The 19,602-nt window shown below is 46.0% G+C and overlaps 1 protein-coding gene across 1 annotated transcript in view; it reads left to right on the top strand.

Moving 5' to 3' along the window:
* Positions 1-19,602, top strand: part of LOC139054768 (rifampicin phosphotransferase-like) — a 119,758-nt gene that overhangs the window by 81,389 nt on the left and 18,767 nt on the right. Inside the window, exons 32-35 of the mRNA XM_070532367.1 lie at positions 2,547-2,638; positions 15,428-15,491; positions 17,735-17,898; positions 18,944-19,022. Coding sequence (XP_070388468.1) covers positions 2,547-2,638; positions 15,428-15,491; positions 17,735-17,898; positions 18,944-19,022 — 399 coding nt within the window. The remainder of the gene's footprint in view (positions 1-2,546; positions 2,639-15,427; positions 15,492-17,734; positions 17,899-18,943; positions 19,023-19,602) is intronic.

Genomic DNA, 19,602 nt, shown 5'->3' with positions numbered 1-19,602 from the left:
AGTGCTGCGCAAGACCGCACGTAGCGAGAATAGCTTGCTATTTCTGTGTAGAAAGTTATCTATCTATCTATCTATCTATCTATCTATCTATCTATCTATCTATCTATCTATCTATCTATCTATCTATCTATCTATCTATCTATCTATCTATCTATCTATCTATCTATCTATCTATCTATCTATCTATCTATCTATCTATCTATCTATCTATCTATCTATCTATCTATCTATCTATCTATCTATCTATCTCTCTCTCTCTCTCTCTCTCTCTCTCTATATATATATATATATATATATATATATATATATATATATATATATATATATATATATATATATATATATATATATATATGTACAGCCGCTAGTATGGAAACGAACTGCATCCTGTAGTGTTTGATGTGAACATGACATGTTGATGCCACGTTAGAATGGTATGTTCTGGTCATAAAATAACATCTTGCACAAATTGTATTGCTTACGAATTACATTACTTGAGCAATGAAACAGCGAACATAATCCAGACAGCCCTCAACATGTTAAGAACCAGCTTCGAACTGGTCGGAGCAAAACACTAAAATATGTGGCTAAATTTTGTTTTCTGTTTCGTTTATATGGGTCACAGCAATCTTAAGGATGAGATACGACATAGTAACTCAAGCGGTCCGAGAGACATACAGCCTAAATATTAAATCAATACTCCAAGAACGAGGACAACGCTTAACGACGCTTGTCTTCCAGTCGAACTCGTGTTAACGAATGAGCACCAAGATTTCTACAGGGACGCTGCAATGCGCATATCGTAACAAAATAAAACAAAATTAATTTTTAGAAGGTAGCGGCTTCAGTAAAAGAAAGGTGATTGGTCGCTGTCGAATTCTGCTGTCCCGCACACCGCTGTACAGAGCTCCCTTGAATGCGCTCCCGTGCACATTCTCAAGAACGATGTCTCGTCATCCAGGTAGCTTTGTACCACATTAAGAAGGGTAACAACGTTCTTTTTTAGACGGGGTAGCATACTGCGCTGCGCTATTGCATCTAACTAAGCGATAAGGAAGGTGATGCCACACAGCGCCTGTCTTCGAGATCACAGATGCGCACGTGACGAAGGCCGTTCAATGACTTCGTTGGATCAATGTTATGGCTAGTTCCTTGCATTTCTTTGCTACAGCGTTTCGGCATGCTCATATCCGTGCCTAGAAGTGCCGTCTGCGCAGGCGGGGCACGCGCCGACCCCACGCATGCGCTTTGACCACCTAATGCCACCAAGCGTTGTAATGGATGCTACGTGCCGCATTTTACGTATAGCGTTCATCCCTCCAACTTTGTTGCACTTTCTCACTAATTTATAGTTGCTACGCAGTGCTCAGCACGGCGATGTGGGCAGCATGTCGTGCAACGCTTCTCTAAAGAGCACTTTGTGCCGGTAGCTTCTATCACGGGGATTCGGTTGCTCTCACTTTTGGCTCTGGTAGCACATATGAAATTCAACAAAAAAAAAGCGCGGTGAGCCCCTGTATATTGTACGTCCTGACCTGTGCTAGTGATGACACCACGCGTCACAAAGCCTACGCAAACCTCGGGCGTGAGTGTGGCCAGCGGTGGCCATGACAGTGTTTTATATGATAGACCTACTACATGGGGATGTTCAGAGGAGCTGAAGGCATGACAGGCCAAGCTATATTTACCGAGAAAAAGATCCGATTTATTGTTTACAGGAGCAGTCCAGGTGTCCCAGAAGATGACTGGTTGAGTTTATTATATTTTTTTTTATTTGAGATAGTTTTTGGTTCGTTCTGCTTCACGGGCACACCAAAGTGTACAGGACAGAATGTGCTCACAGCACCTCAATAAATTCATGACCGCTATGCAAGACGTTCTGTGCTCCGCAGCCGCAACCACTTGCATGCAGAGCAGATAACCCACAATAATTACAATGACTTCGCAGTCCAACACGGAATGTAACAGAAAGAAATATCTTTTCAACAACAAGAAAGTAACACTTCATACATGAATAAAATGCAAACGCAAAGTACAAGCTATATAATCAACCTAAACAATGTAGCCCTTCAAAAAACATTTTAAATAGTCAGGGGGCTTCGTCGTTCCAACTTATAAAATTCTTATTGCTCTTAAGGAAGTATAGAGATAAGTATCTGAGACACAAAATACCATAGTTGACTCTAACCGATGAGATTCTTTAATGTGTTGATTTTAAGTTGGATTTCTCTTGTTAAAACGTACTGCTACAGATAGGTTTCGTGATTTGCCCTAATGCTATTTTACATGCATGTTGCGACCTTTGATTTATAGAATTTTGCTAGTGTTAGTACTTTTAGTTTCTACTTTGATAACTTGGTGCTTTCGTTGCATCTGTGATTTTCCAGAGACCTGAAGGAATTATTTTGCAAGGTGATTACGGTATTCGTTCATGCGGTTTCTTCTTCGGTGAAAGTATCTGTGCATACTGATCTGTCAATGAAGAGAATGACCTTCGTGAATATACAGATTGCTGTGCGCTGTCTGTCTTCGCTTCCATGTTCCAGGCTGCAGCAAGGGCACCCCAGGTCGAGGGAGAAGCACCGGCTGCTTCGCGGGACCTTTCCACTATAACTCGCAGGCTTTCTGCCCTTCGGAGGTAAAAAAAAAAAGGTTACTCCGTGCATGTAGAATATATCGTGTAACCACTTTACAAGCGCAAAGACTAGCTTAAACACGACGGTCGTTACGCCTCGGATAGGGCAACAGTAAGTACATGACAGGGTCTCTTCATTTCTTGACAATGGAGTCTAAGGAAAGTGTACTATTTAAGCCGCTTGTCGTTTCTCCAAAGGTCACACATACAAAAAAGAAGAATAAAAAAAGAACACGAAAGTCCTACGTTACCTTTGGGCTGCTTATGCCTAATGTCGCACGTGTAATGTCGCAGCGCACAAATTTTCTTCCTAAGGAAATCTATTCTTACTGATATCTTGTTTTGGAATAAGACCTGCGCATGTCTATAGAGAAAGACGTCTCTCTCTACTTTTAAACTCCGATTTAGTATTTGTACGGAATGCATGTTAGTTATCTATGACACTGTTACTTTCTGTCCATAAATAGGCGAAAAGAGTAAAAGAAAGAAAAGATTGCTTCTATAGTGACGCTATCTATGTCTGTTTGCCTCGCAGAAATACCGCTTGTGACACGGTGGTGCTGGGTTGTGATGCTCTGCTATTAGCTGCGTTTAATGGAAAGTGATGGCTGCACATTGTCTTACGAGTATATGAAAAAAAATTGCACATAATGTGTCCGCAATCTGGATTCCATTTCATGAATGCGAAACACGTTTTGACTTGCGGTATTTAGGTTCCCATCTCGTCTCTCTTTAAAAAAAATAAAATGATGTCTGACCGCTATGGGAATTGAACCTTTGTGCCAAGCGCAGCAGCCGGGCGCTCTAACGATTAGGCTACGACCTTCTTTCATTTAGTGCCTTTTTTTTACTGAACGACCAATACGCAATGTTAAAATGCGTCAGTATTTATGTGGCTGACGCGTAGTAAAACTTCCTGAGCATTGCGAATGTATCGAACAGGGTGATCCACTCTGGCAAATCGGGTTGATTCCTGACCTCCTCTCTTACACGAACAGCATTCTAAATGGAATCGGGGCGCACAGAAAAGGCATTGATGAACTCGTTCAGGGAACTAAGATTACTTTTTGCTGGAGCAGTGTTCTAACAGGTAATGTCTTCGAGGGTAGTGTAAAAAAGAAACTCTCAACAAAGGGGCGACGAGCGTTTCTTAAATTCCGTTGGGTACATTTTCCACTGGCACCCAGAATTGGTTAGACGGTACAATAATGTAGGGAGCATAACATCAAGAAGGTGTTTTTAAACACGCTTTTTTTTCGACACATTGGACAAATATTCCCAACAATTGCGCATTCATGATTACGTATTTCCAGAGACAGCCGGCTCACTGGAGCACTCGGCGCGCGCACCCCGTGCCAGTTTGTCGTCTTCGGTCCTTGTGACAGCTCGCGTATTGGGGCAGCGTGCGAGACTGAAGAATCTCCGGGACCGGCCTACTTTGCCCCTTACTTTCCTCGTAACCGCTTACGCTATTCGTGGAAACTGTGCGACATTGAACAAAACTTCATGATCGCCCGAAGTAATCAAGTCTTAACCTTTCTTCGCCGCAGTACAAATGCCATCGTCATTTTAAAGTACACCGCAGGATATGACCGCCAGCGGAGCTGATAATTCACCCCTCCCCCTTGTCGTTTTGCCCCTTTCCACGAAAAAAGGAACCTACAGTGACACGTCAACCGGCAGACACACAGCGCTACCTCACATTCCTCCACCGTCGTTGAATAGCGCACCTTTCTTTTAAATTCTACACCCTAGCCGCTAACACAAGCCCGGTCGTCGCCTCGCCCACCCGGCTTACCCGGTCTCCACTTTACAAGAACACTACCATATGTACTGTGCCGAAGAAAGCATACGCAGCCGTGAAAAAGAGAAGTCCTGTTGCCGAAACCTTGGCTCCCGCTTTTACCTTGTTCTCGTTTTCCTGAACTCATAAAATCGGCCTATGTACGGACGATTGCATAACACGTGGTCGATGATGACGTAACAAGCCACGTTTCTTTCGCTTACGCTTGTCCACTACCTATGTAGAAGCAGTGTAGCAGGCCCGCATGGAATGGCCGGCGCATGGAAATCATGCCATTGCGGTTGTACGATAGCCTACAATGAGGTTATCGTCGTGCGGCTGTAGTCACACACGCGTACGCTGGCGACTCACACACACAGCTACTCAACTTACAAGAACACGTTGGCTCATTTTGCATCGTTTTGTGGAACCCCTAGCAATACTGGATAGCCCGTTAGCTGAAAAATGCTTCACAATACGTAGATTCTCACAGTGCGTGGGATCTGCACAATTTTTTCATGAAGCACTTGTGACCCTTGCAGGGGTGGAACTGCTGCGCCAATTGCGTCAAACCACTTTTAGAGCGGGCCTTTGCACCATCCTGCCCGAAAACAGCATTTTAGCGCAAAATTGCGCCGAGCCTGCGCCAAAGCATGCATAAGAGCGAATCCCTTTTTCCGTCGATGCTTTATTGTTGTTGTTGTAGCCTGTGGCACGTGTGGCTCCTACCCACGATGGGGGATTGGCCAAGAAATGGGTGGATTATTCGAAAATAATATAGAGCATAAATTTCCTATGCTTTGCAGCTAGCAAAGCTGAAATCAAAACCAACAGCCTACTATCGTAATCATCATCATCGTCATCATCATAGGAGGAAGCAGAGGTCTGTCCATAGAGCTCCTCACCTCATAGTTGGGGTGCAGTTGTGGTGCTTTACAACGTCGCTGGACATACACTTTCGCAATGCCGGGTTGAGTCAATATTTTTCTTTAGCGGAACATTCGCCGTCCGGCGTCCAGTCATGGGGGCAGGTTCTGGAGCTCACGGCCAGAGGGCGCGCCGAGGGTATGAGCGGTATGAGGGTATGAGCCAAGTAATGGGGTGGAAATATGGTGAGCTTCTAAGTGTAATAACGACAGAAATGCGGAAAGAGGAAGAAAATGTTCGTTGGAAAGGAAGAAAGAAACCGAAAAGCTGGTGGAACAGGGAGGTACGAGAAGCGATCGCCGAACGACAGAAAGCATCTCGAGAGCACAGGCAGGCAAAGAAGGCGCAGTTGCCGCAGGTTGAAGTAATCAGTAAATGGGAAATATACCGGGAGAAAAAGTCTATGGTTCAAATACTGGTGCAAGCAAAATTAAAAGGTGAAAGTGAACGTTGGTTGTCAGAAATACGTGAGAAATAGAAGGCCGCACCTAGAATATTTTGGAACCACATAAAATTATTAGGCTGGAAGTCAACAACAATACAACAACGTATCCTAGATGACGATGAAAGCAGACTGGAAGGAGAAGCGGCAATAAATTACATCCGAAAAGTAACAGCCGAATCTTTCCAAGGCAATGACGATGTTGTATTTGAAGAAGAAAGGAGCATGAAAGAGAACCAAGTGGAAAAGGAGCTGGTGTTGACAAATTTCAACTGGAAGAAAGCGGAAGAGAAAATTCCTAAGCGCACAACCACAGGGCTAGACGAGGTTCCCGTTAGGCTGATTGAAGAACTAGGACGAAAAAGTAAGGAGGCTCTGGTGAAAGCAGTGGGCAAAACTTTAAAAGATAGACGAATACCAGACAGTAGGCGACAAAGTAGAATGAATGTAATTTATAAATGTAAGGGGGAAAAACATAGAATTCACTCGTATAGACCGTCGATGATTACATAGGTAATATGCGGGCTAGGAATGCAGGCAATCAAATTAAAGCTTCAAGCATGGGCGGAGAATAATGGCATTTTGGGAGAGCTTCAGAATGGCTTCAGAATAGGTAGGCGTTTGGATGATAACTTGTTTGTTCTTACTCAATGTATTGAAATATCAAAAGTAGAAAACAGACCGTTGTATGTGGCCTCTTTAGACATTGCAGGAGCCTATGACAACGTAGACCGCAACATTTTGTGGGATATTCTGGACGGGGAGTACTTAGGTGACGATTGTCTACAGCCTTTGAGAGAGATTTACCTAGAAACTACTGTTTGCGTTGAATTGGAAGGGATGAGGAGTGAGGAGAAAGTTCATATTAACAAGGGACTGAGGCCGGGGTGCCCTTTTACCCCACTACTGTTTAGGATGTACATGGTAAGGATGGAGAGGGCGCTAGAAGGAACTAATATCGGGTTTAATCTCTCATGCAAACAGGCGGGTACAGTAATAGAGGAGCGGCTTCCGGGTTTATTTTATGCGGACGACATTGTGTTGCTAGCTAGCGAGCAAACTGGTTTGCAACGTGTGGCTAATAGCTGTGAACACGAAGGCAACAATTTAGGCTTTAAATTTAGTGTTAGAAAATCAGGTGTTATGGTATTCAATGAAAACAGTGAACAGACAGTGGAGATAGAGGGCCAAGAAATACCTCGAGTAACAGAATATAAATACCTTGGTATATGGATAAACGAAGGGAATATATATATTTAACACGAAAGAACAATAACAGGGAAGGGGAAGAGAAATTCAGCCATAATGAAGCACAGAGCGCTATGGGGATACACTAGGTCCTCCGAGGTATGTGGAAAGGTGTAATGGTTCCACGACTTACTTTTGGAACTGCGGTTGTTTGCTTTAAATCAGGGGCACAATCAAGACTCGACGGGAACAAAAGGTTAGTGGGTCGCCTCGCATTGGGCGCTCACGGGAAGACTACAAATGAAGCTGTGCAGGGTGATATGGGCTGGACTAGTTTTGAAGTGAGAGAAGCTCGCAGTAAAATTGAGTATGAAGAACGGCTGAGGAATATGGAAGAAAGTAAATGGGCTGGGAGAGTGTTCAGGTATCTGTGCAGGAAAAACATTGATTCACAGTGGAGGAAAAGAACTAGGAAGCTTACCAGCAAGCATGCGGCCTGTAGGGTGGGCAACACAGCCACAAAAAAGGTCATGCTGACAGTCAGAGAGGCTGAAATAATCTCATGGGTGGCGGCAATGGAAAAGAAACCTGCCATGAGTAACTACTTAAGAGGAAAAAAAGAAATCAGGAAAGAAACCATTTATGATAACTCAAAGGGAAGCTCATTACTTTTCGAAGCGAGAAGGGGGTGCCTTAGAACACGCACCTATAAAGCGAGATATAAGAAGCAAGAAGAAACATGTGCTTGCTGCGGCAAAGCGAGAGAAACTATGGAGCATGTTTTATTGGAATGTGAACACGTCTACCCAGTGGTCGATTTAGGCACCACTGGTCTCCTTGAAGCCGTTGGGTTCAACGGGAGCAGTGGTCAAGTAAACACGTCCACAATATGCATTAGTAAGATGCGATTGGAGGATTGGTGGAAGAAAAGTAGGGAAAGGACCAAAGACGGAGACGTACAAAAGCAAAGTTCGCAATAGGGGATCACAAAATTTGGGTGTAGTAGTTCATAGTGTTAGTTTTCCTTTTTTATTGTTCAGTCCAGGTAGGACATTAGGCAGTGTAATAGCAAGAGCTTGGTGGCTCTTCCCACCACCTCATGCCAAAGGGGACGCTCATAACATCCATCCATCCATCCATCCATCCATCCATCCATCCATCCATCCATCCATCCATCCATCCATCCATCCATCCATCCATCCATCCATCCATCCATCCATCCATCCATCCATCCATCCATCCATCCATCCATCCATCCATCCATCCATCCATCCATCCATCCATCCATCCATCCATCCATCCATCCATCCATCCATCCATCCATCCATCCATCCATCCATCCATCCATCCATCCATCCATCCATCCATCCATCCATCCATCCATCCATCCATCCATCCATCCATCCATCCATCCATCCATCCATCCATCCATCCATCCATCCATCCATCCATCCATCCATCCATCCATCCATCCATCCATCCATCCATCCATCCATCCATCCATCCATCCATCCATCCATCCATCCATCCATCCATCCATCCATCCATCCATCCATCCATCCATCCATCCATCCATCCATCCATCCATCCATCCATCCATCCATCCATCCATCCATCCATCCATCCATCCATCCATCCATCCATCCATCCATCCATCCATCCATCCATCCATCCATCCATCCATCCATCCATCCATCCATCCATCCATCCATCCATCCATCCATCCATCCATCCATCCATCCATCCATCCATCCATCCATCCATCCATCCATCCATCCATCCATCCATCCATCCATCCATCCATCCATCCATCCATCCATCCATCCATCCATCCATCCATCCATCCATCCATCCATCCATCCATCCATCCATCCATCCATCCATCCATCCATCCATCCATCCATCCATCCATCCATCCATCCATCCATCCATCCATCCATCCATCCATCCATCCATCCATCCATCCATCCATCCATCCATCCATCCATCCATCCATCCATCCATCCATCCATCCATCCATCCATCCATCCATCCATCCATCCATCCATCCATCCATCCATCCATCCATCCATCCATCCATCCATCCATCCATCCATCCATCCATCCATCCATCCATCCATCCATCCATCCATCCATCCATCCATCCATCCATCCATCCATCCATCCATCCATCCATCCATCCATCCATCCATCCATCCATCCATCCATCCATCCATCCATCCATCCATCCATCCATCCATCCATCCATCCATCCATCCATCCATCCATCCATCCATCCATCCATCCATCCATCCATCCATCCATCCATCCATCCATCCATCCATCCATCCATCCATCCATCCATCCATCCATCCATCCATCCATCCATCCATCCATCCATCCATCCATCCATCCATCCATCCATCCATCCATCCATCCATCCATCCATCCATCCATCCATCCATCCATCCATCCATCCATCCATCCATCCATCCATCCATCCATCCATCCATCCATCCATCCATCCATCCATCCATCCATCCATCCATCCATCCATCCATCCATCCATCCATCCATCCATCCATCCATCCATCCATCCATCCATCCATCCATCCATCCATCCATCCATCCATCCATCCATCCATCCATCCATCCATCCATCCATCCATCCATCCATCCATCCATCCATCCATCCATCCATCCATCCATCCATCCATCCATCCATCCATCCATCCATCCATCCATCCATCCATCCATCCATCCATCCATCCATCCATCCATCCATCCATCCATCCATCCATCCATCCATCCATCCATCCATCCATCCATCCATCCATCCATCCATCCATCCATCCATCCATCCATCCATCCATCCATCCATCCATCCATCCATCCATCCATCCATCCATCCATCCATCCATCCATCCATCCATCCATCCATCCATCCATCCATCCATCCATCCATCCATCCATCCATCCATCCATCCATCCATCCATCCATCCATCCATCCATCCATCCATCCATCCATCCATCCATCCATCCATCCATCCATCCATCCATCCATCCATCCATCCATCCATCCATCCATCCATCCATCCATCCATCCATCCATCCATCCATCCATCCATCCATCCATCCATCCATCCATCCATCCATCCATCCATCCATCCATCCATCCATCCATCCATCCATCCATCCATCCATCCATCCATCCATCCATCCATCCATCCATCCATCCATCCATCCATCCATCCATCCATCCATCCATCCATCCATCCATCCATCCATCCATCCATCCATCCATCCATCCATCCATCCATCCATCCATCCATCCATCCATCCATCCATCCATCCATCCATCCATCCATCCATCCATCCATCCATCCATCCATCCATCCATCCATCCATCCATCCATCCGGTAATGCCCTTCAAGGAGCAGGGCCCAGCCGGGATGGGAGCGGACCAACTAGAGGGCGCGCCTGTGGAAGGGGGAGAGGAGAGGGGCATAGGAGCAGGTGTTTTGCCGGCGCGCGCCCTTTCGCCCCATGGATTCCGCTCGGCATGAGTGGCAGCGGGAGCTCGCACGAGAGCTGCAGCGCCGACGCGCGGCAAATCTTGAGTTTGAGAGCGAGTAGTGCAAGCAAAGCGGCAGTGGAGGGAAGCCGCTACCGCCTAGGATCAAGAACGGGAAGCAGCCCAAGCGCCGGTGGAGGCAAGCCAACCCTTATTTTCAAGAGAAGACAACCCAAGCCAAGCGCCAGCAAAAGCAAACTAACCCCCAACGTCGAGAGTAGGAGGCTGAGCAGAGACGTCGATGCAGAGAGATTCCGCCCACGGGGGGTGCCCATGCACGGTTCAAGAGGGAATTCCTCGACCGTGAATGCGGCCACAGCTGCATGGTATGTGATAGACGGTGGCTTGTTTGTCACAAGCTCACGCAACTGAAGAGTGTGCGAAATCTGGAACCGAAGCTCCAATCTAGCAAAACGTCGACCAGACAAAAGACTTTCATGAAAATCGCGCTAAACACGAGTTCAAACTTAAGAAAACAACCAACTTCACTGTTTTGACAGCGTTCACTGCGTGGAAATAGCTTTATTTTTTCATAATCTCTGAAAGCCATAGAGAGAGATTGATGAAACTCCGCAGATTTTTCAGCTACATGATCGATTGAGCCATAGATATGATCTATCCAGAATAGCGGTTCCTAAAGCCAACCTGTTCTCATGGTTGACTGAAGTAAAGTGTCCCGATTCTATTGGACATTACCTTGGCGAATATTTTACACAATATTCACCACATACATCTACTTTTACACAATTCTCACTATATAGTGAGAAACAATGGGCCCGTCGAAGCCGTCCGGTTCGTCATTCGCGCATTTTTCTCTGAAAGAAGTGCAATGCAGTGCCATGGTACCTCCTTGCTGGCGCTTTGTTTTCGTGTTCATGAAACCTGCGTGGTACCGCGGAGCTTGTCGAAGGAGGATATAACATTCTAGAATCAAAGTGACACTTTTTAGATGTTTGTGGGTGATAGAGGAGCTTTTCAAAAGAGCTGCTGTGATTAGAATTGCACGTGGTGCATATTAAAAATGGTATTAGCGAATGAGGTCGTCCGTATTTCACGACGAGAGGCGCCACATCGATGGGTGACGGCATGTTTGTTTACGCAAATGTTTTGCGTCGAGCTTGGGTCGGTAGGCCATTTCGGTGAAACAGTCTGCGACGCAAACGCAAAACCCTGTTCCGTCTCGCACATGCGCAGTGGCGCCGACGCTATTCTTTTTTTACTGCGGCTGCGGAACCTTTGCGGCCCCTATTCTAAAACTGCCTAATGTGCTTGTCATGGCCAAAGTGCATTGTGTGATGTCATGTTCAGCGCAGGCGCGCGTACTGATCGGTTTTGCGGTGGGCCTTTGCGCACAAACCATGACTGTCGCTCTGTGTTGCATCCTGGGTTAAAAAAAAAGAACATGCGTTTGTCTATCGTGGAGGCTTCTCTGCCCCGTATTGACAAACCCGGCCGTGGGGCCCTCTGTGCCTCGTTGTGCCGAGGAGCATTGTGTTCTTTCCTGACCGCGCTTGCAGGATAAACCTCGTGGAAACGCGGCTCCACAACATATCGAATATATAAGATTCAGCTTTTTTCCCCGCTCAATTGAAGACTGGAATTAATTACATGGATCCATTCACTCATGCTCATCCCAAATTTTTGCAACCGCCATCCCAGATGCATAATCGTGCTCACCCATGCCTGGCCTCATTTTATAACTTCTTGTGTATTTTTCTTTCAGCAGTGCTCTTTTGTATAAGGGTCCACTTGTGTTTATTTGTGTATTTTCCTTTCATCAGTGCTCTTTCAAAGTGTTCACTTGTTTTTACCGCTGTATATTCCATTGCATTTTCTGTAGCTTTTCTTAACCCACTCCTGCTATAGCGCTAATTGCGCTGCAGTATGTATAAATAAAATAAATAAAATAAATTACGATTTGCATGGTATATGATAAGCACACGTGCATTGGACCGTGCGCTTAAACTGTTTGCGGCTGCGCCAGGACGTGCACCGAAAGGTGTAATGGTTGTTCCACCACTGTTGTTCGAAATTCTGTTAATATTGAAAAAAGCTTGTCTTCACCTCATCGGGTGTTGTAGTTAGTGATGCAAACTTTTTGACTGCGCCACGGAACCGAACGAACGAAATCACTAGTTTAACAAAGTTTCGCTGCTGAGTCGCTAAATCTCTTTTAAAAACGCTTGACAGAACTTACCAGCAGGATGTAGAGGGCTCTAACTTTACTAACGTACATACAAAAACAACGAACGATAACAGCGGAAATTCCTTGTTGACCGTCAGATTGCATGGGGCGAATGTTATGTCTTCGGCTGGTCGTTTCTGAGCGCTCTGGAGCGCTGTCCCGAGCGGCGTTGCCTTCGGCTGATAGAAAGAGAGTGCGCGCTCTGCGTTGGGCTGGTTCTTCTCGATCGCTCTCCTCCATCTTGGAGCACTCTGAGGCGCTCCGAGCCCTGCCGTCGCAGCAGTCGTCGAAATTGAAACGTCATCACAGCGCCGCGTCACTGCTGTTGACGAAAGCCCACCGTAACCTAGGCAACCTAGGCCACTGCATGCTGGCGTCTCCACGAAGGCTCGTACCGCCGGCGCGTCCGCCAGTTTTCTCGGCAGCACTGGAAACTTTGGATAGGCGAAACATCAGACGTTTGCAGTAGTTACGTGGTTTCGCATCTGCAATTTCCTCCTCCGAAGGCGAGTCACTTGTTCGGCTTGCGCACTTGCCCTCTACCTCTGAGCTCGGGGAACCTCTGAGCTCATTGGCTATGGTGTTGGGCTGCTGAGCACGAGGTCGTGGGATCGAATCCCGGCCATGGCGGCCGCACTTCGATGGGGGCGAAATGCGAAAACACCCACGTGCTTAGATTTAGGTGCACGTTAATGAACCTCAGGTGGTCGAAATTTCCAGAGTCCTCCTCTACGGCGTGCCTTATAATCAGAAAGTGGTTTTGGCCCGTAAAACCCCATAATTTTAAAGCGCGGGGAACGCCGGATATTCCCGACTCTGCTCGGGGTACGGAGGCCACCAGTCGAAGATACCATTAGTAACGCTCAACATAACACTAGTATAGGCTGACTTTCACAGCGCAATGACGCACCTGGTCGACGTTATGCCTGCAAATTTTCTAGGGATCATCTCATGAAAGGAGAACTAGGCCGAGATATGGCCATGTTTCTATTCCGACGCTACTCGTTTGAATGCTTCGTCAGTGGTACGAGCGGCCCTCCACCCACGTTATCACCAGGATCATCCGGTTGCAAGTGGTGTATGAAGAAATAAATAGAATCGAGCAAAATTAGACGTTACATTACGTGGGCCCTAAGTTCGTCGACACCCGCTTGCACCCCCCCCCCCCCTCCCGCTTTCGGCCCTGACCAATCTAAAATCTGCGTGCTGTTTTCATTTGAGAAAAACCATGAGAAACAGATGCGCGGCATTGAGCTTCGCGTGAACAGGTGCAGCTACTCCAATATGCACGTCTTTATTAAATGTGAGCAAAAAAATAATACTATAACTACAGCTGACGTCTTTCGTTATTCACCGAATGGTTGTTTTGTTATTCGCCTCCTCGTTCTAGATGTCAGAATAAACGCTACTGCAGAGTGTTTTGGCAGCTTAATTTACTGCTCCAGTTTCCAACATCCACCAATCGATAGTATTTTGCGAAAGAACCGGACCTGCAGCGTTAAGAACCATTCTAATTGGTTTTGCAAGAAGTAAGAGATAAGGTGAACTGTGTGAGCATCTGTTTTTTTCGGAGGAATTAGCTGCAACGCATGCCGTACTTGAGAGAATACCACCATTGCTTTATCATGGTCACAGAGCCCACGCGCCGCGCAGTCAATTTTGTCCACCTGCGTATAGCTCTTGAATAATAAAGCGCTTTGTGGAGAGCCGTTTTCGAAGCGACTTTCTTAAATTAAAAGTCGCTGAAGCGCCACCCGATTGTTCTGTCATGTCGCTAAAGAAATTGCTGATCGCAGTACAAAAATGAGTTATTGCTACATCTGGCGACAAGATCGGTAAATTGACAACACTCATTGCAGTTCTATGACTGCCTAAAAGGTTGCACCATAGAAACCGGCAAGGAATTTTGACATGGCCGTTGGGAGTTCCCTACTTTCGATGCTTCGTACATCCCAGTCATATAACTGCGATGGGGCCGTAGAGAGAGAGCAGGCTCGTGGCATTCTTTGACGGATACCGGAGATGTTAGCTGCAACCACACGCGCCTAACAAGGTATTCCAGGTGGTAGATGAAGTCCCAAACACGTAGCACAGCGTAAAGAAGCGCACAGACTCGCAGTGCATTGGAGTGCTTGGCCTATAGCTAACGTTACAGACGGTGCCTAAAAAGTGCCCTTACGAACACGTTCTGAGGTCCAAAGCGCGTGCCGACGACTTAAGCACGGTTCAAGCCATCCCACGTGCTGCGAAATTTGATGTGGCGTGAGTTACAGTTTCACCAAGCAAAATTTTTGTATAGCTGACATTTGCTGATTGTAGTGCGGTGAAGCATTCCATCGCCACACGCTGTGTGAAAGCCATATCTTGGGTCGACGTTGTCGATTCCCTATACTGTCGCTTGGAATCATGCGATGGCGCGCATGGAAAGGACTACGTGATGGCACTCTCGAGAGCTCGGTCGCCCCTTTCTGGTGAAGGTGCAAGGACCAGTTCCGGCACGTCACTGCATGCGCAGCCCTAGCATTGCAGTTTGCCTTAACGCTGACCGCTCGCAAGGATTGACTTTCTTGATCCGTCGAGAACTTGAATGAATGCTGGGTAAGTTGGTTAAGATAAATATGAGAGAGATAAAACAAGTGAGAAGATAAGGTTATCATAAAAGGCTTCAGTTCCACTTCCTGCAGCATCCTAAAGTTCAAACTCTCCATTACAGGATCATGTTGAAGTTGGTGGCGCCCAAGGCGAGAGGCGGCGTTGCTGCGCGAGAGGCGGCAAAGGTGGGTACCCAAGTATGACACGTGGAAAAAAAAATCTAAACATTTATTCACAGGTCCGTACGCACGATGACGACCCGATGCTCTGAATCCATAGTGTTAAGCAACTGTAGGGAGTGATGGTTCATTGGAGCAAGAGGAAAAGATATCCATCATTCGGAAAATTATTATGGGCTTTTCGCACTTATGATCCTATGTGCGAGTTTCGCATGCCATGCGGCCGTAACAGGCGCAATAGGGCATGTCTACACAGAATTCTCGTAAACTAGACAAGCACAAAGTACTTCCCATTGAAATTCAAACGGATAAGATCACCACTGTGCTCTGCGTGCAAATTGCGGGAAGATATCGACACGTGTACTTGTGTATCTTCCTCCGGTGACCGCTTTTTCATCAGCTAAAGCTTTATCGCTCAGCGCAGGACGCGCCTGGATGTGTCGGAAATTTTACGAATGGTACTGATGGTTCTATCCGTTATCTTTTGTCACCTAACCTTGCGCAATCTGATCGTATGCGCGACGCGAATTGTGTAGTACTTTCTGGAAGGCACGCGGGCACCAGCAATTATTCTGGAACCTTCGATGACTCATATATAAAAACCGAGGTGCTTGCCCCGCAGATCAGATTTCCGCGATCGCCGAGAGTGTTTGCCGCTTTCATTGTGCTTTGAGGGTAAGTTGCTTTTGTGGGCACAGGTTAGCCCAACAAAGAGTTTGTTCCTCTATGCACAGTTTTGCGATTGTTTTCTTCATCGTCACTACAACGTGGCAATACAGCAGACACACTGTACGCTTGCAGGCTGTATGTACAGTACAAAGAATAGCCCTGTCCTAACTCAAAATTCACCAACTGTCATCGTTTCAATTAAGACCTGTCCTTAGCCCATGAACTATACCTTCGCCTGTGCATCCAGTGCACCGAAAAACACTTTTTCTTTCTTTAGAGCAGTCTCAATGAGACATTTGTTGAGCTTTCGGTGCTGTGGTTTGTGTATGTTGTGTACCTTTGGTATGAATTGTTCACATCATTTCCTTTTTCATTCTATCAATCTGGAGTAGCATGACAAACATGCCACCAGGTAAATCATGACAAACATGCCACCAGGTAAATATTTCCAGTATCCGCTAAACATATCTATTTCCGTATCCACCGATTCGCTATACACATTGTTATTAATTACTATATTTGCGATTAAGGGAACAACAGCACCTCTGTTTCTCGCTATACGTCATTCTAAATCATCTAGTGCAATAAGTCTACCTACTCTATTATTCTCTTGCAGTAGGCATGACGCTTCTGCTTTGGCCTGTCTATAGCCTACCGCCGTCGCAATCAATACCGGGATTTATGTGCACCACAACTCGGTGTTAGGCCTTCCCCACAGAAAGCGCTTGCCTTCTGCATTCTCTGACCCTTGTTCTGTGTCTCACTACTTCTTCGGTAGGCATTTTGGAAAGTTTTAACCTGACTCGTACTCTCAAAGCACGGGATGTTGCACATATCTGCGAAAAAAAAGGAAGAAGAGCAAACAAGCAGGAAGGAGCGTTGCGTGATAGTTCCTAAGCTGACTCATGATGAATAAACAGGAACTTATTCTCCTGAAGCCACTGGTGCATTCCTTGCGAGTTTTACCACGCAGACAATTACACTTCTTTTTTTACTGCCGGCGGGTGGTCAGAGGGTGCATATCTAGGGATATCGTACACGAGAACAGAAAGCTGGGAGTGGAAGTTTCTTCCGCAGCTCCGTCTTTAGTGATGGGGCATAGCGTTCCGCAATAGTGGCACATCAGGTACGAGAACGTCCCCGTGACGCGCATCATGTGAAGCACGCGGCTTCAGCTACTACTGACGGCAATGCGTCTTTTCCTCCAGTTGCGTTATCACTTTTCCTTTTGTTATTGTGAATGTAAAGCTTATCGCGAACTTATTGCTTATCCATTATTACTTATATGTAAGTTAAACAGCGGGAAAGCTCATTTGTGCCCTTCTCACATTCATGACATTTGAGCTTCCTAAAGTCAAAACAAACCTGTGCGTCACAAATGACGCAACAATCAGCAACAACAAAGAAAGTATGAAAACTGAAACTGTAACTGGAAGAAGCCCTTCAGTCAAGAAGGCTTCTTTTTTCTTAGTGTAGAGCTGATGTTGTGTGTGGCGACAACTGAGAATAACTTTTTGTTGTATCTGTCGTCTGTTCATCTATAACTGGCACTCACGTGACACGGGTACTTTTTTTCACAGTCCGCTTCGGTGCGTGTCTTCCACCAGCTGCGTCTTGTGTGCCACCAGCTGGCGCGGCGCATGGTTCACGAAGGCCGGCTCCCTTCGGCGGACCTGGTGTTCTTCCTGACTTTCGAGGAGATTGGCATCCTCCTCCGGACGAGGAATCCAGAGCTCGTTCTCAAGTAAGCGAGCGAGCTACAGGAAATGGTCAGCCTTTCGGTAGCGTGAAATGAGCTCAGTGCTTTCGCCGTCTTTTCCTTTCTTCAATGAAACCGACCACCGGCGAAGCGATACCCGCCCAGATAATTCTAGGAGTGAGCGGCTAGCACTGTCGCTCTGAGCGCCGATCCCGTATGGTTTCCGTCCTTGCTTCGCACGGACGAAAACCGTACTGAATCTGAATCTAAATACTGAATAATCCTGAGTCTGAATAAATGAATACTGATAAATACTGAGTCTGAATACTGAATCTCTGCGCTTCGACGCACGAGGCTGCCTGAAAACACCAAAAGGTTGATTGAAGGTTGAAGGTTGAAGGAGTTGATTGGTAGACGATGAAACCAGATCTTCACTGCCTGCGATGTGCCTATGCTGAAAATTGCACAGATCTACCAAAATATACCTATTTATGAGGCCAGTAATTGTAGGTAGTAATATATGCATATCCTTAGAATTTGTCCTTTAACTAGCACTTTAATGTATGCTGCTTGTTTGAAGCAATATATCATCTCTACTGAATCTAAAGTTCTACAGTAAACGTGGAGTTGTTTAGCTTTGTTGTAAGCGCGCGTAAGTTATTGGCTGGTTTTGGCAAATTGGGGATGTCATTCAAGATGTAATGGCGGATCTCCGGACATGGTCATAAACTAATAAGGAGACAAGGACAAGCTCTTGTCCTAGTCTGCTCGTTGGTTTTCGTCCTTGTAGAAAATCGCATTGTTACATTTAGCATCGTGCAGAAGCAACTCGCCCAACCTTTGGCGAGGTACTGCTTGCTAAACTAATATGCATATATGTGCAGCTCCCTTTGCTTTACCACGGTGTGATATATTTATCAAGTACAGCGACTGCTTCGGATGTAGCTTATAATGAATTATTCATGGATTTGACATTTGTGTCATTGTAAAGTATGGTTCAATTGAGACTATCCAGTTGACCTGAACATCGCTAGACTTGGACTATGTGCTCTTTTGCCATATTGTTTCACCTTTTGTTCCCTTTTCACAGAGCTCAGCGGCGTCAGAAAATTCACGCACAGCTTGACAAAGACAGATATCCGTCCATATTTGTCGGAATCCCCAAACCGGCAAGTCCTTTTTTTTTTACTTAGAAGATGCAAAGTTGACCCTAGGATGTCCAAAATAATATAAAAAAATGATTCTGCACAGTGCGCTGCTTCTGTGGCTATAGTCATGGATACAGAAGGTGAGATAGGAAGTGGAGAAAGGGGCCTACCTAGTGGTTAATAATAGTGATATTATTTCGATGTGAACATCATACCACGCCAAAATCAAGAAATGGAGCAATAAAGACGAGCGTAGATTCTTTCTGCCATCTTCCTGGAATGGTGAGCACAAAAAAACCTTTAACTACTTTCGTCCGCCATGGCCTATTTTATTTTGAAAGTGCACATATTGCGGCATGGTAGCTGTTACACAATGAAATGTATGACATTTTCAGTGTAACACACGCTTGTTAGGAGACCGAAAAAAATCATCATAACCTGTCTCACGATATCTGCCGATCATAATGAGTTTCACATCGAATCAATATAGCCCCCCGACGTACTGCCACCGTCGAAACGAGTTATGTATGAGATGCGTACTGCGGCACGACTCCTCTTTCGCACCTCTTTAAAACGCTTGGCGCCATCTAGTGGAGACGCC

This window comes from Dermacentor albipictus, chromosome 1, assembly GCF_038994185.2.
Source record: "Dermacentor albipictus isolate Rhodes 1998 colony chromosome 1, USDA_Dalb.pri_finalv2, whole genome shotgun sequence".
NCBI lineage: Eukaryota > Metazoa > Arthropoda > Arachnida > Ixodida > Ixodidae > Dermacentor > Dermacentor albipictus.
Note: the sequence above shows the minus strand (reverse complement) of the source record. Positions and strands in the feature narration are given on the sequence as shown.